Source organism: Eimeria necatrix, genomic scaffold, assembly GCF_000499385.1.
Source record: "Eimeria necatrix Houghton genomic scaffold, Enh_scaff130, whole genome shotgun sequence".
Taxonomy (NCBI): Eukaryota; Apicomplexa; class Conoidasida; order Eucoccidiorida; family Eimeriidae; genus Eimeria; species Eimeria necatrix.
Genome location: NW_013654910.1, coordinates 64,591 through 84,515, shown reverse-complemented (window position 1 = coordinate 84,515; position 19,925 = coordinate 64,591). Strand labels below are relative to the sequence as shown.

The 19,925-nt window shown below is 59.7% G+C and overlaps 4 protein-coding genes across 4 annotated transcripts in view; 1 reads left to right on the top strand and 3 right to left on the bottom strand.

Annotated features, from left to right (window-relative positions):
* Positions 1-46: 46 nt before the first annotated feature.
* Positions 47-2,596, bottom strand: ENH_00010530 (Rhoptry kinase family protein ROP21, putative; the record flags this gene model as incomplete). Its single annotated transcript, XM_013584203.1, has 4 exons — positions 47-229; positions 443-571; positions 1,189-1,734; positions 1,916-2,596. 4 exons carry the CDS (start codon positions 2,594-2,596, stop codon positions 47-49), a joined length of 1,539 nt encoding a protein of 512 aa, XP_013439657.1.
* A 2,863-nt stretch (positions 2,597-5,459) lies between these two features.
* Positions 5,460-8,827, bottom strand: ENH_00010520 (phosphoethanolamine cytidylyltransferase, putative; the record flags this gene model as incomplete). The annotated part of the gene is made up of 4 exons (XM_013584202.1): positions 5,460-5,782; positions 6,017-6,094; positions 6,233-6,298; positions 7,351-8,827. The coding sequence occupies 4 exons, from the start codon at positions 8,825-8,827 to the stop codon at positions 5,460-5,462; spliced, it is 1,944 nt and encodes a 647-aa protein (XP_013439656.1).
* Positions 8,828-11,364: 2,537 nt separating this feature from the next.
* ENH_00010510 (mRNA processing protein, putative) lies at positions 11,365-11,912 on the bottom strand (the record flags this gene model as incomplete). The annotated part of the gene is made up of 3 exons (XM_013584201.1): positions 11,365-11,402; positions 11,529-11,591; positions 11,756-11,912. 3 exons carry the CDS (start codon positions 11,910-11,912, stop codon positions 11,365-11,367), a joined length of 258 nt encoding a protein of 85 aa, XP_013439655.1.
* A 7,567-nt stretch (positions 11,913-19,479) lies between these two features.
* ENH_00010500 (EF hand family protein, related) overlaps positions 19,480-19,925 on the top strand; it is a gene marked incomplete at both ends in the record, with an annotated part of 2,277 nt that continues 1,831 nt past the window's right edge. The window contains 1 exon segment of the mRNA XM_013584200.1: positions 19,480-19,923. Coding sequence (XP_013439654.1) covers positions 19,480-19,923 — 444 coding nt within the window.

Here is a 19,925-nt window from a genome sequence, read left to right as displayed (position 1 = left end):
CCTCCCCCTCCCCCTCCCCCAAACCCTAAACCCTAAACCCTAAACCCTAAACCCTAAACCCTAACCACTGCTGCACGTCGAGGGCCGGGGGCACGTATTTCCACAGCGAAATCTCCTGCTGCACTCTCCGCTTCAGCACGTCTTGGTCATACTGGGGGCCCCTTCTGCTGCGGCTGCGCAGCCTGCAGACTTTGACTGCTATCCGCCGCTTGCTGGAGAGGTCCACTGCCTGCAGCAGCAGCAGCAGCAGCAGCAGCAGCAGCAGCAGCGGCAGCAGCAGCAGCAGCGGCAGCGGCAGGGGAGGCAGCGGCGTGGGGCGCGTGCGCGGAGCAGACGCTCGTGAAGGAGGGCAGGGGGAAAGCTGCAGCAGCTGGCAGGGCGGCTTGCGGGTTTAGGGTTTAGGGTTTAGGGTTTAGGGTTTAGGGTTTAGGGTTTGGCTCACCGACAAAACCACGCCTATGCCTCCTGCGCCCAAAACGTCCAAAAACATTATTCGCATTCGCCCGCCCCGCCTGGCAGCACTTGTCACTATAACTTCTTTGTTGAAGCCGTACGCGTCCCTCCAGAGCGCCTGCAGCAGCAGCAGCAGCAGCAGCAGCAGCAGCAGCAGCAGCAGCAGCAGCAGCAGCAGCAGCAGGAGGAGGAGTGGTGGAAGGCAGCGGGGGAGGGGAGGCTGCGCACGGGCGCAGCGCTCTCTCGCTGCGTGCAAGAGCGGCGGGGGAAACTGGCTAAAGCGCGCAAATCTGGAGATAAAAAAGAAATTAAAATGCCATTAATATTTATTTTTTAAAAATATTTATATTTAAATTATTAATTCCGCATTTACGCGGCCACTTCGCGCAGTCAGCCCTGCAGAACCAGTTCTGCATGCACGAGGCGCCCGCGCGCGCCCGAGGCGCAGCAGCGCGCCCGAGCCGCGCCTCAGCCCCAGTTTGGGCTTTGCGGAATACAAAAAGGAATTTAAAAATTAAAAAATAAAATACAAATCAAAAAGAAAAGAAATTAAAGCCGCAGCCGCCCGGGAATGCGTGCATGCAGCGCTGCAGACCGCCCAGCAGCAGCAGCAGCAGCAGCAGCAGCAGCAGCAGTAGCAGCAGCAGCAGCAGCAGCAGCGAAACCGCGGGAAACCCCGGACAAAACCCATCAAAATGACCCCAAAAAACAGCAAATCCTATTTTAATAACATACCCTTTCTTTGGAAAGCTCCGGGGGCACAGTTTCCCTCACCAACTCCTTCAGCAGCTCCGGCTGCAGCACCCGCGGGTCCGGCGACCACCGCAGGCCCCTGACCTGGGGGGCCCTTTTGCTCTCTGCGTAGAACTCATGAGGGGCCCTGGGGCCCCTCGGCCCGTACGGCAGGGGCCCCTGGGGGCCCCCCTGGGGGCCCCCCTGGGGGCCCCCCTGGTGGGGCCCCTGGGGGCCCCCCTGGTGGGGCCCCTGGGGGCCCCCCTGGGGAAGCGCCTGGCCCTGGGAAGCGGCAGCCCCGCCCTGGGAGGGGCCCCGGGCTGGGCTCTGGGGGGACCCCTGGGGGGCCCCCGGGGGGCCCCCCTGGGGGGCCCCCTGGGGGGCCCCTTGGGGGGCCCCCTGGGGGGGCCCCCGCCCCAGGGACTCACCCCCCCAAGACCCTAAACCCACAACACTCCCAGGCACTGACCGGGGGGCCCCCCAAACAGGGGCCCCCACAGCACTGGGGGCCCCCGTGGGGGCCCCCAGGTACTCTTTTAGTGGGGCATTCTGCAGCAGCAGCAGCACAAGAGCAGCAACACAGGAATTAATTAACAAGTCCCCAGAGATCCTAAACACTGCTTCTGCACTAAGACACACACTGCAGCAGCAGCAGCAGCTGCTGCAGCAGCAGCAGCAGCTGCTGCTGCTGCTGCTGCAGCAGCAGCAGCGCGACTGGGGTCTCGCTTACCCCTGCGTTTGGCAGCGCCGGGCCGTACACACTTTGCAGTTCGTCCTGCTGCTGCTCCGCCTGCTGCTGCTGCTGCTGCTGCTGCTGCTGCTGCAGCTGGGGCCCCATGAGGGCCTCCCCGTTGTAGGGTACTGGGCTGGGGGCCCCCCCCAGGCCCAGGCCCCGGGGGGCCCCCCTTGGGGGAGACCCAAGCCGAGGGTACTTCTCATCAGCTAGGCGCCTTTCTTCAGCCCCAGCTGCCAGCAGGGGGCCCCCCCACTCCTCGGGGGCCCCCTGGGGGCCCCCCTCGGGGGCCCCCATGGGGGGCCCCGGGGGGGCCCCCAAGGGGGCCCCCCCGGGGCCCCAGAAAAGGTCTTCCCCGTAAGTGCTGTCGTCCAGGGCCTCCTCAGATACCCCCTCGGGGGGGCCCCCCTCGGGGGGCCCCTCCTCGGGGGGGGGCTGCTGCTGCAGCAGCGCCTGCAGGGGCCCCAGGGGGGCCCCCTGCAGGGGGGCCCCCAGGGGCCCCAGGGGCCCCAGGGCCCCCAGGGCCCCCAGGGGCCCCAGGGGCCCCAAGTGCTGCAGCCCCGCGCCCCCGAAGGTGAAGTCGGGGGGCAGCAAAGCGAAGGGGCCCCCGGGGCCCCCAGGGGCCCCCAAGTACCCTTGACCTGCTGCTGCTGCTTTGATGCGGTCTGCCAAAGACATGTCCAACAAGTCCTCAATCTGAGACAAAAGACTGGGCCCCAAGTCCTCCTGGGGGCCCCCGGGGGCCCCCAGGTCCTCCGGGGCCCCCGGGGCCCCCCGACCGGGGGGGCCCCCCCGGGGGCCGGGGGGCCCCCAAAGGACAGCTCGAGGGCCCCCAGCCACAGCCGCGGGAGAGCCAGCCAGAGGAAAAGACAAAACCCCAGCAGCGCAGCAGTTAAGACAAGATGGGCAGCAGCAGGGCTGGGGGCCCCCATGGCTTAGGGGCCCCAGGCATGCCCTGGGGCCTCTGGGGTGTAGGGAGCGCTGCTGGGGGGTGTATGTACACCTGGGGTTGGGGGGGTGCAGCAGCAGCAGCAGCAGCAGCAGCAGCGGCAGCGCAGCAGCAGCGGCGCAGCAGCAGCAGCGGGGGCCGCTGCAGCAGAGACACTGGGCGCGCGCAGCAGCGGCAGCGGCGAGGGCTCGGGCGGGGGTTTGCTGCAGGCTGCTGCTGCTGCTGCTGCTGCTGCGGCGCTGCTGCGGGCGGTGCTGCTGCTGCTGCTGCTCCGGGGCTGCTCAGGGGCCACTGGCGGGCGAGCGAAGCCCTCCAGCCTCTCCAGCAGACATTAAGGATATTATTAATTGCAAAGAACAATAAAAAGCTGCAGCAGAAGTCGCTGGAGGCGCAGCTTGCTGCAGAGGCTGGGGAGCCAGCAGAAGGGCCGCTAGCCTGCGCTCCCCGGGGCAGCAGCAACAGCTGCTGCGGAGATCTCCGCTGCAGTTCAAAGCGCAGATTTTATTATTTTGTCTTTTTTCGCGTTTTTATTCCCAATTATATTTTAAATTGCGGCAAAACGGCGAAAAGAAAGAAGGGCAGAGCTTAAAGCCCGAGCGAAAGAGCCTGGGCGCCGCGTCGAACGGGAGTCGCTGTTGGGGCTGTTTCTCCCGCCAATTTGCACAGAAGTCATTGTTCTTTTTAATTCTTTTTCGAGTTTTTACTTTACAAAGTATTTAATTTAAAGCTTTATCGCTTTAAAGCCCGCGGAGAGCCGCGGGAAAGGCCAATGGCGGCGCCTGAGAGCGCCGTCGATCAGCTTCGATTCACAGTCAACGTACACCTCCTGCGCCACTGCTGCTTCTCGATTTCCCACTATTGCCTTTCCACTTTTTCTTTTCTGGACTTTTCAAAAGAATCTTTTTAGTTTTTAAGGCCGCAGAGCGGGCGAGTTGTCTGCAGCAGCAGCGCAGCGCCGCCGCGGCGAACTGCAGCAGCAGTTGCTGCGGGTGGCGCGGCTGCACGGAGCCATTCGCAGCTGCTGCTCCATTTAGTTCTTTTCTTTTATTTAAATTGTTATTTTGTTTTATTTTAGTCTTTTATTGCCTTTAATTGCTGCTCCGTCTAGCGATAATAGCCCCAGAACCGGCAGAGCCCAGCGCCGCCGCGCAGCAGCACTGCAGCAAACTAGTTTAGCTCGAACTGCAGCACGAGAAGAAAGCCTTTAGTTCACTCACTTTGTCTGCTCCTAGGAAGCAGCAACTCAGCTTCTCCTCTGCAGCTGCTGCAGCAGCAGCAGCAGCAGCAGCTGGGGAGCAGCACTGCAGCTCCTTCTCCGCAGCTGCAGCAGCAGCAGCAGCTGCGGAGCAGCACTGTAGCTCCTTCTCCGCACCTGCTGCAGCAGCAGCAGTTCAGCTCCCCCTCCCAAGCCGCTGCAGCAGCACACAGGCGGCAGCAGGCGCAGCACAGCAGCAGCAGCAAGGCAGCAGAGGGGTCCAGACACCTCTGCTGCTTTGCTGCTGCTGCTGCTGCTGCTGCTGTGTGGGGTGTTGCAGGCCCTGGGGTGTACAGACAGCTCATTAGGCAGCTAAAGTGGCTCTACGCCGTTCGGGTGTCTCGGCAGTTTCTCAACTGTCTCGGCAGCTCGAGCGCTGCAGCTTTGTCCACAAAAAAAAGCGCCAACCCTAAGAGCGAAGCAGCTGCAGCAGCAGCAGCAGCAGCAGCTGCAGCAGCAGCAGCTGCAGCAGCAGCAGCAGCAGCTGCGCTCCCGTTGCAGCCTGCAGGGGCACCTCGTCTCTCCCCGCAAGCTGCTGCTTGGTGACAAATGAGGGCCCCGGGGGCCCCCGGGGGGCCCCCAAGCCCCCTCAAGAAAGCGGAAATCAATTTAATAGTGCAACAAGAACTGCAAACTTACAACTAACTGAACTAAAGCACTTTCAAGAACATCCGGGGGCCCCTTGGGGGCCCCCCGGGGGCCCCCCGGGGGCCCCTGCAGCGAAGGGCCTCGCTGCAGGGGGGCCCCTCTCGGGCCCTGGGGGCCCCTCGTGTATGGGGGCCCCTGATACCCCCCGGGTACCCCTTGGGGGCCCCTTGGGGGCCCCTCTGGGACCCTCTGGGCCCCTAGGGGATGGGGGCCGCTTGGGGCCCCTCCAATCTGGGGGCCCCTTGGGACCCTTAGGGCCCCTTAGGGGCCCTTGGGGCCCCTCATCTTGGGGGGCCCCAGGGGGGCCCCTGGGGCCCCCCTGGGGGGCCCCTAAGGGGCCCCCTGGGGGGCCCCTGGGGGCCCCTCGTGTGCGCTCATTTGAGGCAATTTGGGGGCCCTGTGGGGCGCCAGTTGGCCTCAAAGTTCTGCTGTGAGGCTGGAGGGTTGGCCCTCCGAAGTTTGCCAAAAGTTTAATTCTTTTTGTTCCCTGAAGCAGCAGCAAACAGCAGCAGCAGCAGCAGCAGCAGCAGCAGCAGCAAGTGACGTGGGGCCCCGCATGCAGGCGCCTGCACGCAGCCAGCTGCCCAGCACCCCCCCTAGCGCCCGGCAGCAGCAGCAGCAGCAGCAGCAGCAGCAGCGGGCAGGCCCGCCGCTGGCCCGCCTAGGGTTTAGGGTTTAGGGTTTAGGGTTTAGGGTTTGGCGTGCCTGCGGATGAGAGAGGCACTCAAGGCCTGCCTGTTCTTCAAAACGCGAGACACCAATTCCTTGGTGGTCCAGTTGGAAAAGGTTTCTGCTTCTCGGTAAATGCCGAGGGCTTTAGGGACTTTGTAGGGGTCTTCTTCGTTTGCTGCTGCTGCTGCTGCTGCAGCAGCAGCAGCAGCAGCGGGGGGCCCTCCCCCCGTGCAGTCAATCCGCGTGCCCCGCACCACCAACTGAATCTTAAACATGTCCAACAAGTACTTGGGGATATTCCAGGGGGCCCCTATTATCACTTCGTCCACCATCCGCAGCGCTGCAGCAGCAGCAGCAGCAGCAGCAGCAGCAGCAGCAGCAGCACAGCAGCAGAGGCGGTGGAGGGCGCGGTCCGGCTGTGGCGGTCCAGCTCTAGGCGACTCCAGTTCAAAGCTAATAAAGGGACAGACAGGAGACTAAGCAGCAGACACAATGCCCGCTGCTGCTGCTGCTATTACTGTTGCTGCTGCTGCTGCTGCTGCTGTTGCTGCTGCTGTTGCTGCTGGTAGCTTACCCAAAACGTTGAGGGCCCTCTCGTTCAAGCTCATCACCGGGAAGCCTGGGCCCTTTACAGAAGCCACTGTGGCGTCATCTGCAGCAGCAGCAGATTAGCAGCAGCAGCAGCAGATGAGCAGCAGCAGCAGAAGAGCTGCAGCAGATGAGGTCGCGTAAGCAGCACCAAACGAGCAGCAGAAGCAGCAGCAGCAGCAGCAGCAGCAGATGAGCTCACCGTGCACGCCAACAATTAAATAGTCCCCCATCTCCTTGGCGAGTTTAAGAATTCGAACGTGGCCAACTGCAGCAGCAGCAGCAGCAGCAGCAGCAGCAGCAAATCAATCTCCACCTCTCTGTCCACTGGCTCTCAGTGGTTCTGTGGGGTCTGGAGTGTATGTCCACTGGGGTGTCTGTACACTGGCTACGAGAGTGGGGTGTGGGGTGTCTGTACACTTCGTGGGGTGTCTGTACACTGCATTTGGGGTGTCTGTACACTCTGTGGGGTGTCTGTACACTCTGTGGGGTGTCTGTACACTTCGTGGGGTGTCTGTACACTATGTGGGGTGTCTGTACACTTTGTGGGGTGTCTGTACACCTTGTGGGGTGTCTGTACACTTTGTGGGGTGTCTGTACAGTGAGTGGCAAAGTGTGGGGTGTCAGTACACTCTGTGGGGTGTCAGTACACTCTGTGGGGTGTCTGTACACCCTGAGAGGTGTCTGTGCAAAGTGTTCGATGTCTACACAAATTGTGGGGTGTCTGTACACTCTGTGGGGTGTCTGTACAGCTGGGGTGTCTGTACACTCCGAGGTGTCTGTACACTCTGTGGGGTGTCTATACACTCCAAGTGTCTGTACAGCTGAGGTGTCTGTACACTGTGGGGTGTCTGTACACTGTGGGGTGTCTGTACAGCTGAGGTGTCTCTACACTCCGTGGGGTGTCTGTACAGCTGAGGTGTCTGTACACCCCGAGGTGCCTATACACCCTGCGGTGTCTGTATACTCCAAGTGTCTGTATACACTCTGTGGGGTGTCTGTACACTCCGTGGGGTGTCTGTACAGCTGCGGTGTCTGTACACTCCGTGGGGTGTCTGTACACTCTGAGGTGTCTGTACACTCCAAGTGTCTGTACACTCCGTGGGGTGCCTATACACCCTGCGGTGTCTGTACACTCCGTGGGGTGTCTGTACACTTTGAGGTGTCTGTACACTCCAAGTGTCTGTACACTCTGTGGGGTGTCTGTACACCGTGGGGTGTCTGTACACTCCAAGTGTCTGTACACTGTGTGGGGTGTCTGTACAGCTGAGGTGCCTATACACCCTGGGGTGTCTGTACACTGCAAGTGTCTGTACAGACCGTGTAGGACGTCGAAGGAGCCGTCGACATAAACGACTTTGTCTCCAGGTTTTGCTTTTTTGGGACTTCCGATGAACTGCGCGAGTCTTTTCGAAGACATGAACAAGTTCCACTCCCCCTCCCTCCGCCTCCCCTCCTCCCCCTCCTGCTGCTGCTGCTGCTGCTGCTGCTGCTGCTGCTGCTGCTGCAGCTGCTGCTGCAGCAGGGGGCCTCCCGGGGCGTCCCCGGGTCGCCCGTCGCTGGCGCTTGCTGCGCCTTGGGCGTCTGCTGCTGCTGCAGCTGCTGCAGCAGCTGCTGCTGCTGCCTCCCCCTCAGCAGCAGCAGCAGCAGCAAGAAGGCGCTTGGTGAGTCTGCTGCTGCTGACGCCCTCCGTGCGGCGAAACAGCCGCAGCCGGCCTGCAGCACGAGGCCCCGCGTAGGCGTCCCGGCCTGCTGCGTCTGCTGCTGCGTCGTCGCCGTGAGCAGCAGCAGCGCAGCGCAGCACGTCCAGCAGCAAAGTGGAAACAGCATAAGGAGTATTAAGAACAACTTCATCGACCCACCTGCAGCAGCTAACCATCTCCGCTCTTTCTGCTGCTGAATATATCGGACAAGACCCTTTTGCTGCTGCTGTTTCTGCGTCTCCGTTGACCCCAACTACCAGACAAGTCCCCAGACTTCGGGCTTGTCGAAAGGCGTTGAAGTGGCCCGAGTGCAGCAGGTCAAACACCCCGTCCACGTACACGCGGCCTGCTGCTGCTGCTGCTGCTGGTGCTGCAGCAGCAGCAGCAGCAGCAGCAGCAGCAGCAGCAGCGGCGGCCGGGGAAGGCGACCACAGCCCTTCCGGACGAGGCACCGCCCGGCCCGTCGACGGGTCGTACACGAATATCAACGGCTCCCGGGACGCTGCTGCTGCTGCTGCTGCTGCTGCTGCTGCTGCTGCTGCTGCTGCTGTTCCTGCTGCTGCTGCTGCAGCAGACGAGTCCAGAGGCGCCACCCGCTCCGACTCCCCAGACACCTCGTCAGTTGTGCTCGCAGCAGTGCTCGGGCAAGCTGTGCTCAGGGGGCCCTCGGGGGCCCCCCCAGGGGGGCCCCCAGGGTCCTCCTTGGGCCTCCAGCTCGCAGCAGCAGCAGCAGCAGACTCGCCACTGTCTGCTGCTGCTGCTGCTGCTGCAGCGGCAGCAGCAGGAGCAGCAGCTGCTGCTGCTGAAGGAGAGAGCAGGTGAGCCTTGAGGGCCGAAACGTCCGCAACCGCCCGCGCATGCAACTGCGAGTCGCACAGCCGGCAGGAGGCCCCCTGCTGCTGCAGGGGGGCCCCCAGGGGGGCCCCCTGCTGCTGCAGGGGGGCCCCCAGGGGGGCCCCCAACCCCTGGGGGCCCCCGTGGGCACTCAACAAACCCGGAAGGGCCTCGTCTTGACTTATGAGCTGATAGACGAGAATGAGGCGGTGAAGGTACGAGGTGTACGTACACTCCACGGGAGCCGCTGATGCGCCCATGGTGCCGGGAAGCAGCAGCAGCCAGGCGCATGCACTGCGCAGCAAAAGGGTTTAGGGTTTAGGGTTTAGGATTTAGGGTTTAGGGTTCGGGTGAGGGTTTGGCGGGACTTGAGGGCGCAGACAATCTGCGCGGACCCGGAGAGCTCGCGGGCTCTGCAGAAAATAAAAAATGGACAAAGAAGGGGAAATAAAAGATATAAACAACTCAATGGCCAAGAGAGCTGCTGCAGCAGCGGAGAGAGCAGCAGCAGCAGCAGCAGCAGCAAGCCCGCGCGCGCTGCTCGCTGCTGCCTTGCGGCTGTGTGGTGTATGTACAGCGGACCTCCCAACAAAACAAAAACAAAACCAACAAATCGACAAGACTTTTGCGGAAAAGGAAAACTTTTCTTTTGCAAAAAGCAGCAGCAACTTGCAAGGAAGCAAAGTCCAAAAGAGCCAACTCGCGCCGGCTCTGGGGCTGCCAGCAGCAGCCCCGAAGCCCGAGGCTGCTGCAGCCTTTCCTGCTTGCAGATAGTTTTAAATCTATTTTTTCTTTTTCATTTCGTTTTTAAAATTTAAAATTCGCATTTATTTTCCAATTTAAATTCAATTCCGCAAACTCTCCCCCAACTCCGAGGCACTGACACCACCGCCCCGCCGCGCCACCCGCGCGGGCACACCGCCGCTGCTGCTGCAGCACTTTGAACCTCCAATTTGCTGCTGCTGCTGCTGCTGCTGCTGCAGCAAATCCAAACTCCTCACTTTTCCCAAAACTTGCATGCAAAAAGCTCTCGACACTTTTGGGGCTTTCCCGCGGCTTCCCGCGCGAGCTGCAGTGACACCGCAGCAGCGGCTCAGCTGTACGTACACTCCAAACGCCCACGCCACCCTATCCCGGCAAACTCCAGCCAACAAAACATCCATTTTTCGCCAACTCTTCCAGTTTTTAAGAACTTTAAAACTTTTAAAGTGATGAGAACTCCCTCTTAGCCTATATAGTGAACTCAAGCCCATCTTGGGCCCCCTAGGGGCCCCCAGCGGGGCTCTCCGCAGCAGCAGAGCCGCAGCAGCATTCCTGCGGGCGCGCGGCAGCAGGCTTGGCCCCGCGGCAGCTAGCCAAACCCTAAACCCTAATTTAGCTGTTTTGCTCCCTGGGGGGTTTGTCCCCGTGTCTGCTTAGGCAAATATGCCCGGGGCCCCGCTGGGGCCCTCTGCATGCAGAGGCTTAAGACTAAACCCTAAACCCTAGCGCTCAAACCCTAAACCCTAAAAGGAAAGCCCGGAAACCCTAGCCCTAGCTTGCCGCGCGCAGCATCCGGCGAGCAGTCGGTGTCCACTGTTCAGGGTTTAGGACTTTGCATCTAGGGTTTAGGGTTTAGGGTTTAGGGTTTAGAGTCTGTTTTCTTGTCTTTCGGGCCAAAGACCGGCCCCAGGTCCGTTGTGGGGTTTTGTGGGGTTCGGGTGTCTGTACACCTGGTGGCCTCGCCAGCTCGCTGCAGCGAACTCTCCAGCAGCAAATAAAAACACGAAAACCACAAAAAGACACAAAGAGACACAAAGCCACAAACAAACCCTCGAACCAGGTGTTCGTACACCCCGTCCTGCATGCGCTGCAGCGCCACTCATGCACCACTCCGCATGCAGCTCACGCAGCAGCAGCAGCAGAGAGGGGGGCCCCCTGGGGGCCCCCCGGGGCAAAACGGGGCCTCCCCGGGGGCCCCCTGGGGCCCCCAGGAGGGCCCCTAGGGCCCCCTAGGGGCCCCTAGGGCTCTAAGAGAGCCTGGGGGGCCCCTGGGGGCCCCCTGGGGGCCCCCAGGGGGCCCCCTTTTGGCTTTTAAACCCTTATGCCTCCTCTCCATGCAGGAGTCCGCAGTAGTACCCAAAGTGAGGGGCCCAGGGGGCCCCCAAGGGGCCCCCTGGGCCTCACATAGCAACGCGGTAGCCCCGACGCAGCAGTGCCTGCAGCAAAGAAGCAGCAGCAACTGCAACAAACCCTAAACCCTAAACCCTAGACCCTAGACCGTGGACTCTGGCTGACGTGAGACCAGCGATGCTACAGAAATAAGCCGCATGCCTTAAACCCTAAACCCTAAACCCTAAACCCTAAACCCTAAACGCCTACAGATTGAAGAGACAGCACTTGCCGGCGCTGCTCTGGGGTCCACGCGGCCATGCGGCTTGGGGTGGAGTTCAAAATGCTGCAGCAGCAGCAGCAGCAGCACAAACAGCAGCAGTGGCCGCAGCAGCAGCAGCAGCAGCAGCAGGCGCATGCGGCCCGCCACAGTGCCTCTGTAAGCCAGGCCACGGGCTGCGTGGCTCCCGAGGCATTAGAGCTAGGGTTTAGGGTTTAGATCTAGGGTTTAGGGTTTAGAGCTAAGGCTAGGGTTTTGAGATTTGAGGTTAGGGTTTAATCTTCAGATCTAAGGCTCGGGATGCCGTTCTAGGGTTTACTGAGCTATAGGGTTTTAGCTAGGGTTTCGCGCTAGGGCTTGGAGTTTGAACTAGGGTTTAGGGTTTGAGCTAGGGTTTAGGGTTTGAGCTAGGGTTTAGGGTTTGGCCTACTTGCTCAACATTGAAGGAACCTTCACAACTTCATCTGAACGCCCAATGAAGAGACACAGAGAAAGCAGCCCGTGGCACAGCAGCAACAGCAGCAGCAACAGCAACAGCAGCAACAGCAGCAGCAGCAGCAGCAGCAGCAGCGGGTGCAGCAGCAACTCACCCACTAAAGCAGCAGCTGCTGGGGGCACTTCCCAAGCGGGGTGAGACGGCTGCGGCCTGTTTGCTGCAGCGCGAAGCACAAGAGAAAAAAGGCAAATTAAATTAAAACAAAAACAGAAAAGAAATAAATAAAAATAAAATAAAAAACAAAATAAAAAACAAAATAAACAAAAAACAAAATAAATGAAACAATCCACCTGGGGCCGACGAATAACAGCAGCAGCTCACCTGGCAGGCCGCCCGCTGCTTCGGCGGGGCGAGCAGCAGCAGCAGCAGCAGCAGCAGCAGCAGCAGCAGCTGGCTGCTGCTGTGGGGCCCCCACACACGGCACGGGGGCCCCCTGCTGCGGACTCACAAGGGGCCGGGGGCCCTGCAGCAGCGGCATTGCCCCAGGTGCTGCTTTCGAAGCAGCAGCCCACTGGCGCGAGGGGGCCCCCTGGGGGCCCCCGGGGGCCCCTGCAGCAGCAGCAGCAGCAGCAGCATCCCCGGACATGGGTGCTGCTGCTGCTGCTGGGGCCCCTCCCGCTGCTGGGGCTGCTGCAGCAGCTGGTGCTGCTGCGGCAGGGGCAGACGCAGCAGTGGGCACTGCAGCAGCAGCCGGCGATGGCTGCGCTGCCGGCGGCCGAGCAGCAGCAGCAACAGCAGCAGGAGCAGCAGCATGAGCAGCAGCAGCAGGAACTCCCGCAGCTAATAGGGGCCCCTCAGGGGCCCTCAGGCCCATTTGTGTGGGGCCCTGGGGCCCCACACTTGTCTGCTGCAGCATCATAGAGCCCAGTGGAGCTGGCGCGGACCAGCGCCCGGGTGTATGTACACTGAGGCCTCCTGCTGCTGCTGCTGCTGCTGCTGCTGCTGTTGCTTGAGCTGCTGCTAGCGCTGTGTCGACAGCAACGGGCCCGTTGACGAGAGCAGCAGCAGGCATGTGGCCTGCGACGGAAGGGGTAGGCTGCAGCAGCAGCTGCTGCTGCGGCTGCTGCTGATGCAGCGGCTGCTGCATCCGTGGCTGCTGCTGCATCTGCTGCTGCTGCTGCAGCTGTTGCGGCTGCTGCATCTGTTGCGGCTGCTGCAGCTGTTGCTGTTGCTGCAGCTGCTGCTGCTGCAGCTGCTGCTGCTGCTGCATCTGTTGCTGCTGCTGCATGTGCTGCTGCTGCTGAAGCTGCTGGTGTTGCATCTGCTGCTGCTGCTGCATGTGCTGCTGCTGCTGCAGCTGGTGCTGCATCTGTTGCTGCTGCTGCATCTGTTGCTGCTGCTGCATCTGTTGCTGCTGCTGCTGCAGCTGGTGTTGCTGCTGCTGCAGCTGGTGTTGCGGCTGCTGCAGATGGTGCTGTTGCTGCGGCTGCATCTGTTGCTGCTGCGGCTGCGGCGGGGTCACCGTTGCTGCAGTGGTTGCAGCTGTGCTGCTGCTGCTGCTGCTGCTGCTGCTGCTGCTGCTAGGCGCCACGCTGGACTCGCGGCGCGGCGGCAGCAAGTTTGCTGCTTTAAGCTGCTGCTGCCTTTCCTCCCTGTTGCGCTGCAGCTGCTGCCGCTCGAACTCGGGCAGCCTCTTGAGCGCGTCAAAAGTAGCCACCAACTGCTGCTGCTGCTGCTGCTGCTGCTGCTGCTGCTGCTGCTGCTGCTTGTGCTGCTGCGCCTCTGCTTCTGCTGCAGTGAGCTCTTTGCTGCTGACGGACCCCACCAAATACATGGCAAAGACTAAAGCATAAGTCAAAGAAGGATTGTCTGTGAGGAGGCGGCGGCAGCCAAAAGGCTGCTGCAGCGCGAGCTGCTGCAGCAAGTGCAGCAGCTGCAGCAGCTGCGAGGTGGACAGACACTGCATGAACTCGCAAATGAAGGAAGGCAAAGCCCCGGGAGCAGCAGCAAAAGGGTCTGAGGGGGCGTAGCCCATGAGCGAAGCAGCAGCAGCAGCAGCAGCGCCTCCGTCCCGCCCCGGCAGCGCAGCAGCAGCAGCTGCTGCTGCTGCTGCTGCACCTGTCAGCCTCCCCTTGCTCCCGCGCGCCTCCTGCTTCCCGCCCGAACGCCCTCCTGAAGCAGCAGCAGCAGCAGCAGCAGCAGCAGCAACAGCAATGTTGCCAGCAGCAGAAACTGCAGCGGCAGCAACGCCTCCAGAAAGTGAACACCCGCAGCAGCGGCTGCTGCAGCGCCAGCAGCAACAAATCCGCCGCGTGCAGCACCACAGCAGCAGCAGCAGCAGCAGCAGCAGCAGCAGCAGCAGCAGCAACGCAACAAGCACGAGCGCCACCGCCGCCACGCGCAGCAGCAGCGCCACAAGCACCACGAGCAGCAGCAGCAACGCCCCCGCCAGCAGCAGCAGCAGCAACAGCCCCAGCAGCAGCAGCAGCAACAGCCCCAGCAGCAGCAGCAGCAGCAGCAGCAGCAGCAGCAGCAGCAGCAGCACACTTGCCTTCTTTGGTGGGACGAGCTGCTGCAGCAGTTTGCTGCTGCGCCGGATTGCCGTAGAGCTCTCTGAGCTCTGCTGTGGCCCAGTCCAGCTTCAGCTTCCGCCCGCGCAGCTCAATGGGCTGCTGCTGCTGCTGCTGCAGCAGCAGCAAACAGCTCTCCAGGTCTGGGAAGTCCACAAACCCAAAGCCCTTCGAGTGGCCTGCAGCAGCAGCAGCAGCAGCAGCAGCAGCAGCAGCACAGCAACTCGGCCCCTCCAACACCGAGCTAGCCAGCTAGACAGCTAGCTAGCTAGCCAGCTAGGTAGCCAGCTAGCCAGCCAGCTAGCTAGCTGGCTGGCTAGCTGGCTGGCTTGAAGTGCAGCTAGCTAGCTCAGCTAGTGGCGGGCACAAAACTCGGCAGCTAGCTAGCCAGCCACGCAGCTAGCTAGCTAGCCACGCAGCTGGCTAGCTAGCCACGCAGCTAGCTGCCCCTCAGCTGCTCTGCACTCTGGCTCGCTAGCTAGCTAGCCAGCAGCTAGCCAGCAGCTAGCCAGCATCTACCCCGCAGCCACCCCGCAGCCACCCCGCAGCTACCCCGCAGCTATCCCCCAGCTATCCCCCAGCTAGCCAGCTAGCCAGCCAGCCAGCCAGCCAGCTAGCCAGCTAGCTAGCTAGCTAGCTAGCTAGCTAGCTAGCCAGCTCACCCGACTCTGCGTCATACTTAACCCGCACCCCCAGCACTCGACCTGCAACAGATAAGGCATTTTTCAATTCATTTTCCGAAGCATCAAATGGCACATTTCCCACCCACAGCTGAAACGCGCAGTGCCCGGGGGCCCCCCCGGGGGCCCCCCCGGGGGCCCCCCCGGGGGCCCCCCCAGGGGCCCCCCCGGGGGCCCCCCCGTCCATCCTGCGTGCTGCTGGGGCTCTGCGGCTGGTGGCTGCTGCTGCTGCTGCTGCTGCGGGTGTTGCTGCTGCTGCTGCTGCTGCTGCGGGTGTCGCTGCAGCTGCTGCTGCTGCTGCTGCTGCTGGTGTCGCTGCTGCTGCTGCTGCTGCTGCTGCTGCTCAGCTGGGATCTCAAGTGCTCAAAACGCCGGCTGCAGTGGTGTGAGCTTCTTTTTTAAAACTTCGAAAAAGAAAAAATATTTTTTTTTTGCTGCTCTCAGGGATCTGTGCTGCGAGCTGGAGCAGCAGCAGCCAAGGGGGACAAAACAGCAAATAAATAAAACTAAAGAAAACCCTGATGTCCTTCTTTCCTGTTTGTCTTTAAAACGGTGGAAAAAAGCAACACAGAGAACGTCCTAGTGCTGCTGCTGCTGCTGCTGCTGCTGCAGCAACTGCTGCTGCTGTGCATGCAACGCGGGCTCCCAGGCCGCAGCAGCAGCCGCTGCCGGAAAAGCAACAACTTCAGTGCATTGCACCCTTTCCAGCATATTTAAAAATAATAATTTACTTTTTATTTTGCAAAAAGAAACAGATAAACGCGAGACGCCCGCAGGGGGCCCCACAAGTGCATGCACCCGGCAGCAGCAGCAAATCTGCTGCTGCGGGTCACTTACTCAGCTGCGGGGCCCCTCGGGGCCCCACACACAGCCTAGAGGCCTCGCCGCATTCCCCAAGGCCCCTGGGGCCCCTTGGGGGCCCCAAGGGCCCCCTGGGGGCCCCTGGGTACCCTTGGGGGCCCCTGGGGGCCCCTGGGGGCCCCTGGGGGCCCCTGAAGTCCCTGAGGGCCCCTGCGGATGACGGCTAGCGGCCGCGAGCGGCTGGAAAGTTCGGTGCTGCGTGGCTTAGGGCGCAATGTAGTGGCTAGCTACGGCTAGCTATGGCTAGCTAGGGATAGCTGGGGCTAGCTGGGGGTAGCTAGGGACATATACGGCTAGCCATGGCTAGCTAGGGATAGCTAAGGCTGGCCAGGGCTCCCCGTAAGGGCTCTTAGGGCCCCCTGAGTCCCTTCAGGGCCCTCTGGGGGCGTCTGGGGCCCCCTGGCGGCCCCTAGGGCCCGCTGGGGGCCCCCGGGGGCCCCTAGGGGGGCCTCAGGGGCCCCTAGGGGCCCCTGAGGGCCCCCTAGGGCCCCTGGGGGCTTTTAATGGTCTTTGTTTTTCCCAGAACTGGCCAGGGAAGCTCTTTGGGAAGATGCAGCACTAAAGTTCTGGAGAGTTTGAGGGGGGCCCCCAGAGCTGCGATTTGCGCAGCAGTTGAGGGCCCCCCTCTGCGCCCAGCTGTCTGTACGTACACCTGAAGTGCCTTCAAAAGCCCCAAGTGGCTGAGTAGGAAGTTTAGATATCAAATAAATAAAACAAATATATTATATTAACAAATATATTAAAATATATTTATATTTAATTTCTATTACTTGTAGCTTTATTTGTCGCAGAAATGCCATTTTGAACCCCCTGGAAGGAAAACCCTCGAAGGGGCATCAGCCCTTCCCCGAAAGGCCCTTCTAGGGTTTACGCTAAACGCTGTTTTAGGGTTTGGGCCAAAGGCCATTTTAGGGTTTACGCTAAAAGCGGTTTTAGGGTTTACCTCAAAAGCGGTTTTAGGGTTTACGCTAAAGGCGGTTTTAGGGTTTAGGCTAAAAGCCATTTTAGGGTTTACGCTAAAGGCGGTTTTAGGGTTTAGGCTAGAAGTGGTTTTAGGGTTTAAGCTAAAAGCCATTTTAGGGTTTAGGCTAGAAGTGGTTCTAGACTAAACCCTAAACCCTAAAGCAGCAGCTTTTGCTGCTGCTCTCCTGCGTGAAGCTTTCGCTTTGCTGCTTACTGCATGCTCCAAGCCCTAACCCTAAACCCTAAACCCTAAACCCTAGAAATGCCCGCAGCCAAACCGCTATCAGCGTAAACTCTAAAAAGAGTTTAGCCCAAACCCCCAAACCCTCAGCCTAAACCTCTAAGGTTTAGGGCTGAGCTGCTTGGGCTAAGGGGCTACAGAAATGGCGTGGCTGGGCTTTTCCAATCCACACTACTTTCTAGGGTTTAGGGTTTAGGGTTTAGGGTTTAGGGTTAGGTCTGGTGCTTAGACGTGCATTGTGAGGGCGCACATAACTTATCAAACATATTCATATATATATATATATATCTACTATAGGTAGCCAAAGCTACAAAAATACATTATTTTCATTATAAATATATATTCATTATAAATACACACATGTATATAAATATATATATAAATATATATATATATATACATACAAATATATATAAATATGTATAAATATATATAAATATATATATACAAATGCATGAAGTATTTTTCCGTTTTTGCATGCATCACCTGAACTGCACATTTATAAAAGCATTTAATGAAATATATTATCTCACATTATATGCCTCTCACAAATACATTTTTACGCTTATAATTTGCTTATAAATGGACGTTTGGGTACATTGCAAATTCCAGAAATAAATATGGACTTTTTAAAATTCTATTTATATCTACAAAGTCCATTAAATGCATTTATTTGCATGCAAACACTCAAAGACTTGTTCTCATTTCTTTATGTTGGCTCTCCGCATGTGCTCGAATCTACAAACATATTTAAGAAGGCCCCCAGGGGCCCTCATGGGCCCCCAGGGGCCCTCAGGGGCCCTTAGGGGCCCTTAGGGGCTCCCAGGGGCCCCCAAGGGCCCCCAGGGGCCCAGAGAGGGGCACTTGGGAGCCTGTGGGGGCCCCCAAGGGCCCCTCGCATTCGGTTTCAAAGGGGCCCCTGGGGTGCCTTACTCCTGGGCTTTGAGGGGCCCCCCGGGGGCCTCTCTTGCTGAGATTTAGAGGCCCCCCAATGCCTTTATTACTGGCCTTTGAGGGGCCCCTGGGGGCCCCTCTTGCTGGGTTTTAGAGGGCCCCCGGGGGCCCCTGCCTCTGGATTTGTGAGGACCAGGTACTCTGAGTTTGTTTATGAGTTTGTTCCGGACTTAGTTGAATTTGGCTCTCGCCTTTGCCCATTATTGCAATGACATTTTCCAGTCGTTTCTGTGCATTAGTGGCAAAGAGCCGAAGAAGGCGATTAGAGGGGCCCCCAGGGGGCCCCCGGGGGGCCCCCGGGGGCCCCCAGGGGGCCCCCCGGGCCTACGGGGGCTCTAAGGACCTTCTGGGGCCTCCCCTGTGGCTGCAGGCGCTGCAGCAGGGAGGCCCTGAGGCAGCTTTTGGAGCTGCAAAGGGCGACCAGCAGAACTCTGCAGCAAAATGAAGTTGAAAAAGGAAAAATATGAGCCAAGTGTTCAATAAATATGTGCCTAACTTGAAGTGGGGAGGCCTGCTGCTGCTGCTGCTGCTGCTGCTGCTGTTGCTGCTGCTGCTGCGGCTGCTCTGGTGTTGCTGCTCGTGCTGCTGCTGGTGCCTTGTTGTGGAGGGATCTATTTCATTGAAGAGTAATGCAAATTAATTAAATTAAAATAAATGAAATGCAAAAAAGGCTTTTCTGAGTGTCAGGCTTGCTTGTTTGGCGTAGGGTGTACAGTCACTGCGGGGCGGCTGGTGGGTGCTGCTCACTGTCTGCGGGCAACGAGTTGGCTGCGCGTTTGTGGCCAAATAGTGCAGAAAAGAGTTTAAAATGAATAAAAACAAATTTAAATTATGAATTAAATGTTAAATTTGAGTCAAAGTTGGCTTTAGTCGAGCTGGGGGGCAAAGAAACGGAAGAACAGCACAAGGCACTGGCGTGGGCTGGCGCTGCCGACTGCGGCTCAATGGACAGGGAGCAAGAGGGGCTCTTCGACGGCATTTAAGAAGGGAAATGAATAAAAAATGCAATTAAAATGCTTAATAGACTTAGAAAGTGAATTAAAGACAAGAGAAAACTGGAAGGGAGGGGGTCGGCGGCCGCCAGACGGCAATGGCTCTGGCGCGGTGGAGTGTGGCGTGTGGGCCACGACTCCAGGAGGCCTCTGGGCTGTTCTTAACTTTCCTTTCTTTCTAAAAAGTAGAAATGAATAATAAAAAAGTAAATTTCAATAAAGTGTTTCACGCAAGGTCTTCCGCGCGCTGTCCGTACACCGCAGCTGCCTCGCCGCAGCAGCAGGTCTCGCCAGGCCTCCGCCCACAAAAGCTTTCGCTTTCTTTCTGCTGCTGCTGCTGCTGCTGCTCTTTTTCTTTTTTATTTTCAACTGCAGCAAAACGCCAAACAACAAACTAGCAAGCTCAGCTGTACGTACACCCCAACCCTCGGGGCCCCAGCAGCGCTAGCAGCTCCCCTGGCTGTCGGCCGCGCCTGTCATTGTCTTTATTTCCTATGAATTCGTTTTGAAAGTTTGTCTCCCTTGACTTTTCCTCCCCGCAGCTCTGCAATCCCCTGCTGCTGCTGCTGCTGCTGCCGCTGCTGCTGCTGCTGCTGCTGCTGCAGCGGGCTGCTGCCGGTTTCCTGCGCTTCCTTTGCCGCCTCCACCGCTTCTGCGCCCCAGCTGCTGCAGCGGCCCCCGGAAGGCTCAGCAGCAGCCGCTGGGCCGGCCGTTCGGTTTGCAGCAGCAGCAGCAGCAGCAGCAGCAGCAGGAGCAGCAGCAGCAGCAGCAGCAGCGGGAGGTTTAGCCTATGCATCGCAGCCTGAATTAGTTTTGCTTCTTTTGCTGCTTCAATGCTGCCAAGATGGAGCCGCGGCCGGAGCGCATAACGCGGGGGCGTATGTACACCCCGCTGCGGCAGGTGTCTCCAGGGGACGAGGAGGACTTGGAGTTGCTGTCGCGGGAGTACCCGTCGACAGCAGCAGCAGCAGCAGCAGCAGCAGCAGCAGCAGCGGACCCGCGCAGCCTGCCGTCGAAGGACGCCGCAGCAGCAGCCATTCTGCACGCCACCCACCACGGAGACAGTCTCCGGGGGGCCCTCGAAGTGGAGACTCCCCTGGACTCCCAGGGGTCTCGGCGGGACTCGGGGCCCCTGCGGAGTTTGGGGACGACTGTGGGGCCCCCCGCGTTCACAGCAGCAGCAGCAGCAGCAGCAGCAGCAGCGCGGGGCCGCCGCTCGGCGTCGCTGTCGGAGAGCGTGCGGGGGCCCCCCCCCGAGGAGGGGGGCCCCCCCAGCGACTGGCGGGGGGC